At 27.6% G+C, this 7,688-nt stretch overlaps 1 protein-coding gene across 1 annotated transcript; it reads right to left on the reverse strand.

Annotated features, from left to right (window-relative positions):
• Positions 1–7,097: 7,097 nt before the first annotated feature.
• On the reverse strand, positions 7,098–7,457 carry LOC101491740 (non-specific lipid-transfer protein A-like). The gene has a single exon (XM_004513658.4). The coding sequence runs from the start codon at positions 7,455–7,457 to the stop codon at positions 7,098–7,100; it is 360 nt and encodes a 119-aa protein (XP_004513715.3).
• Positions 7,458–7,688: the final 231 nt, after the last annotated feature.

Below are 7,688 nucleotides of genomic sequence, written 5' to 3' on the forward strand. Positions count from 1 at the left end.
AACATCTTGAATATTCTTCATAATACTGAAGAACTCTTAGGAACACATTGTTAACATTCTGATATTGCTTTTTCAGATCAAAGCCAAAAAGATTATCCTTAATCATTGACAGAGCTGAAAAAGTATTCTTGAGAGAAAAGACAATGTTCTCATAAATCCATCATTGAATAGCCAGATTCGTGAGAAGACACATTGTTCAAGATTGAAGACTTCTTTTTGTACTTCTTTTATTTTGTTTGAAATAAATACTTTGTAAAGAAAACGACTACTAGAAATCCAGCTAGAAACTGGTGGCGATCTTCTTGGGTGAGAGGCCTCATCAAGAAGGAGCCGTACTTTGATTTTGTGTGAGTCTGCTGAGTGACTACAAGGATCAAAGGGTGTGCAATAGGAAAGAGATTGTGAGAGATAGATAGGTTTCGAGGAAACTGGACAATCTGTAACAATTCATAATTCTTTCTATTGGAGAAAAAGCTGAAATCTAGTTGGATTGTCAGGACTGGATGTAGGTTGTCTTGTTGACAACTGAACCAGGATAAATGTTGGTGCATTCGATCCCTTATACTTTTACTTTTAATTGTTAATCTTGTATGCCGCTTTTTAATTCCGCTGTGTATGTAATATTGCTTTAATTTGATTAAAGACTGATATATTCTGATTATTTCGAGGTCATAATAATCAACAAATACTATTTTACTTTTGTCATAACTACTAATATAATTATTTACATAATTAGTTTTACTTTATCTTAAATAGTGCATACAAATTAAGAGTATTTCGAAAACTAAAAATATAATCACCGAATAAGCAAAATTTTGACCCTCTACGAGCCTTTCTCGGAACTCTCCTGCATACGAAACTTGGATGTATGGCCATCACATAAGGGAGTGTTCTTTGTCGGTTAGAGATGTTTGGTTACTGGTTTTCCCTATTGGACTTACATTTGCATGACAAGAATATATATATATATATATATATAAAAGATTTTTCATCTATCTCAATATTAATCAAAATATGTAAAAAAATATTATAAAATTAAAACTTACAGCCATATTATTAATCTTATTTTTTAAGTTAAATAGTACCCAGAGTCTTTTAACTTAATTTCAATTAACGTTTTAGTCATTTTTTTTCTTTCGATTTGGTCACTTATTCTAATTTTAAGTGACAATTTGTATCAAGCAAAGATCATCTTGAACCCTAACGAAACATCTTTGAAGGAATATGTATCAAAGCCCTATAACCAAGAAGAAGTGAGTTCCCTTTGTGTCCTCTCTTGCATGTGGTTTAATCTATTTTTGGATGTACCTAGTGTTGGGAATTTTTGATATTTTAGTGGTAGAAATCTGATTTTCATTTGGGGTTCAAAATTTTACGGATTTCAAAATGAGTGAGGGAAAATTTATATTTTTACATGTTAAGAAATATTGCATTCTTGTTGCATGCATTGATTTATCTTAAAATGATATTATACTTTTCTCTTGTTCCAATTTTATTTTTCAATTATATGGTGATATATGATGGTTTTTTTATTAAAGAAAAATTTGTAAGAGAAGAGCAAATGAGACGCCTGTTGTGATTATGCTCAAAACCTACCTTACAAAATAATCACAATTATCTTGGTGGCTCACGTTGAGAAGTTGGCATAGATTGTCCATATTTTTTGGAAAAATTGACACACAAAATACAAGGTTTTCAAATGTAATTTTACCAGAAAGACTATATATAAAAGGAAATGTGTAGATTTTTTTATTGTTGATGTTTTCAAAAATATATTTGGGGTTCAGAATTTTAGGGATTTCAAAATGAGTGAGGGAAAATTTATATTTTTACATGTTAAGAAATATTGCATTCTTGTTGCATGCATTGATTTATCTTAAAATGATATTATACTTTTCTCTTGTTCAAATTTTATTTTTCAATTATATGGTGTTATATGATGGTATTTTTATTAAAGAAAAATTTGTAAGAGAAGAGCAAATGAGACGCCTGTTGCGATTATGCTCAAAACTTACCTTACAAAATAATCACAATTATCTTGGTGGCTCACGTTGAGATAATTGGCATAGATTGTCCATATTTTTTGGAAAAATTGACACACAAAATACAAGGTTTTCAAATGTAATTTTACCAGAAAGACTATATAAAAGGAAATGTGTAGTTTTTTTTATTGTTGATGTTTTCAAAAATATATTTCCTAACTACTCTTCCCCTATCATGGAACTCGCTGAGATTAGCATCTCACCCCTATTTTTATGTATTATAGTAGCCTAGAATGATCAATTTGGAATTTTCTACATTATTTTTAGATAATTAATGATGGATATTACAATGGTCTTTTAAATTGTATGCTTCGGTCAAATTAGTCCGTGAATTTTGTGAATTCAGTCATTTTTTGCTTACAATTTAAAGAATTTTTTTGCATATTCAGTCATTTTTTGTTAGACAATCGAAACGCGACACGAGACCAAGAACTTGATTTAAGAAGAAACAAAACAATATAATATCAATAATAAAAATTGGATTTTATAAATTTTAATACCAATTAATATTTCTTTTCAAAACTATTTTTTACATATTGTATGCTTCTAACAAATAAGTTCATTGATTAGTTTATTTGACTAGTTAGGGAAAACTACGAAATTGAAATAATCATGATGAAATTTTATATATATTTTTATTGGGTTGTTAGCATAAATTTTTGTAAAAGAAGAAGAAAATGATGTATATATAGAAAACATGTTTTATGTGTTTGTTGGTTTGGTAGAGTAAAACTTTTCAGTATTTTATAAATTAAAATTATATTACACTTCAGAAATTTAAAAACAAAAAATAGATAACAAATAAATATGATTCAAATTTTCATAAATATGCAGCTTAAAACTATCCAATTTTAAAGAGTTGGTACAGTTTTTCACTTTGCTTATTGCTATAAAGTTTTTGTTGTTGTACTTCTAGCTTACTTCATGATATGCTTGACCCATATGGTAGAATTATGGAATCCTGTGGATAAATAAAAATAACAATAAGATGGGCGTGTAATAAAAAAAAATGTCATCATTTTAAGTCTTTCAATATAGAAAAATAATTATAAATATTAACAATTGTTTTTTAAAAAAATGTATATGATTTTGTGTGATTTAGCAAGAAAAGCGAAGGGCAAACTTACGTGTTGCAGTCAATGCTAGGATCAAACGAAAAAGAAACACTAAGGTTACAAAGTTGTGGGAGTTGTTTTGTTTTGTCAGGGTTAACGCCAAATTTAATTGAAGCTCCTTTGAGACATTCACAAACATCACGTCGAACCTGAGTGGTGTCTGCCTTTTGATTTAAGTTTTGTGCTGCGTCACAACAGGAAGTAGATGGTGTTGGTGGTCCTAATCCTGTCAAAAAAGGGACACATGGCAACAATGACACAATAGCCTCAGAGCAACTAATGTCATCAATTTGACGTGCATCCAATGTTGTCACTTGCAAGCCTAAAACCATTACAAGCGTTAAAAAAGCAATAATCTTCTTCCCCATCATCTTAATTTAATTATGTGTTTACACTATACACTCTAGGTTTTTATAAAGTTTTAAGATTATCAACCACTACAAGCATCCCTTAATTTATAGGCAAGATAGGTTACCATTTTATGGTAACACATAAGTGTCTATTTCATTTTTATTTATTAAAAAAAATTAAATCTCATTAGAGTCTTCATTTTTCATTTTGGTTTGAATATTAATTATTATCTTAAATATGCATAAATTATATCTGTTAATGACTATGGCAATAATGGTAAAAATTATTAAAAATTAAATATTTATCTTAAATGAAATAATACTTATTAGAACTAATTTAACATCATCTAAATAGGAAAGTAAATAATAAAAAATGTGCACTAAATATAATAATAATAATAATAATAATAATAATAATAATAATAATAATAATAATAATAATTATGAAAATAGTAATATTAAAACAATAGTAATAATTTAATACATAGGATAAATTTACTAAAAACAAAAATATGTACCAAAAAAAATTAATTTATCCAAAGAAATCAAACAATTAAATTATGTTGTTCAAAACTACCTAAAATTGCGTTAATTTTCTCAGACAATCATTCAAAAAGTTTGACTAATATATTAAATAGAACAAAAACCTTTATGATACACAAAAGGTAAATATTGATGATGGTTGTTTTGATGACCGTCAGGGACTATGATCTGACTTATTTATGCTCTGACCTGATAGACCAACCTTTAGTAATATCCAAACATAATTAAAGATAATATCAAAACACAACATTAGTAATATCCAAAGATAATTATTTATAAAGTAAATAATTAAATTCTTTCTATTGGAGAAAAAGCTGAAATCTAGTTGGATTGTCAGGACTGGATGTAGGTTGTCTTGTTGACAACTGAACCAGGATAAATGTTGGTGCATTCGATCCCTTATACTTTTACTTTTAATTGTTAATCTTGTATGCCGCTTTTTAATTCCGCTGTGTATGTAATATTGCTTTAATTTGATTAAAGACTGATATATTCTGATTATTTCGAGGTCATAATAATCAACAAATACTATTTTACTTTTGTCATAACTACTAATATAATTATTTACATAATTAGTTTTACTTTATCTTAAATAGTGCATACAAATTAAGAGTATTTCGAAAACTAAAAATATAATCACCGAATAAGCAAAATTTTGACCCTCTACGAGCCTTTCTCGGAACTCTCCTGCATACGAAACTTGGATGTATGGCCATCACATAAGGGAGTGTTCTTTGTCGGTTAGAGATGTTTGGTTACTGGTTTTCCCTATTGGACTTACATTTGCATGACAAGAATATATATATATATATATATATAAAAGATTTTTCATCTATCTCAATATTAATCAAAATATGTAAAAAAATATTATAAAATTAAAACTTACAGCCATATTATTAATCTTATTTTTTAAGTTAAATAGTACCCAGAGTCTCTTAACTTAATTTCAATTAACGTTTTAGTCATTTTTTTTTTCTTTCGATTTGGTCACTTATTCTAATTTTAAGTGACAATTTGTATCAAGCAAAGATCATCTTGAGCCCTAACCAAACATCTTTGAAGGAATATGTATCAAAGCCCTATAACCAAGAAGAATTGAGTTCCCTTTGTGTCCTCTCTTGCATGTGGTTTAATCTATTTTTGGATGTACCTAGTGTTGGGAATTTTCGATATTTTAGTGGTAGAAATCTGATTTTCATTTGGGGTTCAGAATTTTAGGGATTTCAAAATGAGCGAGGGAAAATTTATATTTTTACATGTTAAGAAATATTGCATTCTTGCTGCATGCATTGATTTATCTAAAAATGATATTATACTTTTCTCTTGTTCAAATTTTATTTTTCAATTATATGGTGATATATGATGGTTTTTTTATTAAAGAAAAATTTGTAAGAGAAGAGCAAATGAGATGTCTGTTGCGATATGCTCAAAACCTACCTTACAAAATAATCACAATTATCTTGGTGGCTCACGTTGAGATAATTGGCATAGATTGTCCATATTTTTTGGAAAAATTGACACACAAAATACAAGGTTTTCAAATGTAATTTTACCAGAAAGACTATATATAAAAGGAAATGTGTAGTTTTTTTTATTGTTGATGTTTTCAAAAATATATTTCCTAACTACTCTTCCCCTATTATGGAACTCGCTGAGATTAGCATCTCACCCCTATTTTTATGTATTATAGTAGCCTAGAATGATCAATTTGGAATATTCTACATTATTTTTAGATAAGTAATGATGGATATTACAATGGTCTTTTAATTTGTATCCTACGGTCAAATTAGTCCATGAATTTTTTGAATTGGCAAATATATCCCTAACTTTTAAAAATATCAATAAAAGTGGTTTGTGTGTAAACTTTTTTAGTTGAACATTTTAATGTGACTCTGTAATTGAATATGTGGTTTATCCACGTTGATTCCACATCATGTTTATTTATTTGGGGACAATTTTGTTAATGAAATTTTGTATTCTCAGGGATAAAATTGCAAAATAATTGTAATTGTTTATTGACTAATTATGGACAAATTAGTCCATGAAAGATTTAAATTTTATTGGAAAATTTGTTCACGTTATCATGACATTGCTATGCGATCAATGTAGATGAGTCAAATACTATAATCACTATGATAAAAGTATTAATATGGACTATTTTGATAACTAATTTACAATTTTAGAAATATATATGTCGAATTGTAAAATTCAGGCATTAATTTAACCGATGCTTACAATTTAAAGATTTTTTTTGCATATTCAGTCATTTTTTGTTAGACAATCGAAACGCGACACGAGACCAAGAACTTGATTTAAGACGAAACAAAACAATATAATATCAATAATAAAAATTGGATTTTATAAATTTTAATACCAATTAATATTTCTTTTCAAAACTATTTTTTACATATTGTATGCTTCTAACAAATAAGTTCATTGATTAATTTATTTGACTAGTTAGGGAAAACTACGAAATTGAAATAATCATGATGAAATTTTATATATATTTTTATCGGGTTTTTAGCATAAATTTTTGTAGAAGAAGAAGAAGAAAATGATGTTCATATAGAAAACATGTTTTATGTGTTTGTTGGTTTGGTAGAGTAAAACTTTTCAGTATTTTATAAATTAAAATTATATTTTATTTAGTAATTTCTTTGTATAATAGAATTCCAAAAAAACAATATTACACTTCAGAAATTTAAAAACAGAAAATAGATAACAAATAAATATGATTCAAATTTTCATAAATATGCAGCTAAAAACTATCCAATTTTAAAGAGTTGGTACAATTTTTCACTTTGCTTATTGCTATAAAGTTTTTGTTGTTGTACTTCTAGCTTACTTCATGATATGCTTGACCCATATGGTAGAATTATGGAATCCTGTGGATAAATAAAAATAATAATAAGATGGGCGTGTAATAAAAATAATGTCATCATTTTAAGTATTTCAATATAGAAAAATAATTATTAAATATTAACAATTGTTTTTTAAAAAAATGTATACGATTTTGTGTGATTTAGCAAGAAAAGCGAAAGGCAAACTTACGTGTTGCAGTCAATGCTAGGATCAAACGAAAAAGAAAGACTAAGGTTACAAAGTTGTGGGAGTTGTTTTGTTTTGTCAGAGTTAACGCCAAATTTTATTGAAGCTCCTTTGAGACATTCACAAACATCACGTCGAACCTGAGTGGTGTCCGCCTTTTGATTTAAGTTTTGTGCTGCTTCACAACAGGAAGTAGATGGTGTTGGTGGGCCTAATCCTGTCAAAAAAGGGACACATGGCAACAATGACACAATAGCCTCAGAGCAACTAATGTCATCAATTTGACGTGCATCCAATGTTGTCACTTGCAAGCCTAAAACCATTACAAGCGTTAAAAAAGCAATAATCTTCTTCCCCATCATCTTAATTTAATTATGTGTATACACTATACACTCTAGGTTTTTATAAAGTTTTAAAATTATCAACCACTACAAGCATCCCTTATTTTATAAGCAAGATAGGTTACCATTTTATGGTAACACATAAGTGTCTATTTCATTTTTATTTATTAAAAAAATTAAATCTCATTAGAGTCTTCATTTTTCATTTTAGTTTGAATATTAATTATTATCTTAAATATGCATAAATTA

This window comes from Cicer arietinum, chromosome 5, assembly GCF_000331145.2.
Source record: "Cicer arietinum cultivar CDC Frontier isolate Library 1 chromosome 5, Cicar.CDCFrontier_v2.0, whole genome shotgun sequence".
In the NCBI taxonomy this organism is placed as follows: Eukaryota; Viridiplantae; Streptophyta; class Magnoliopsida; order Fabales; family Fabaceae; genus Cicer; species Cicer arietinum.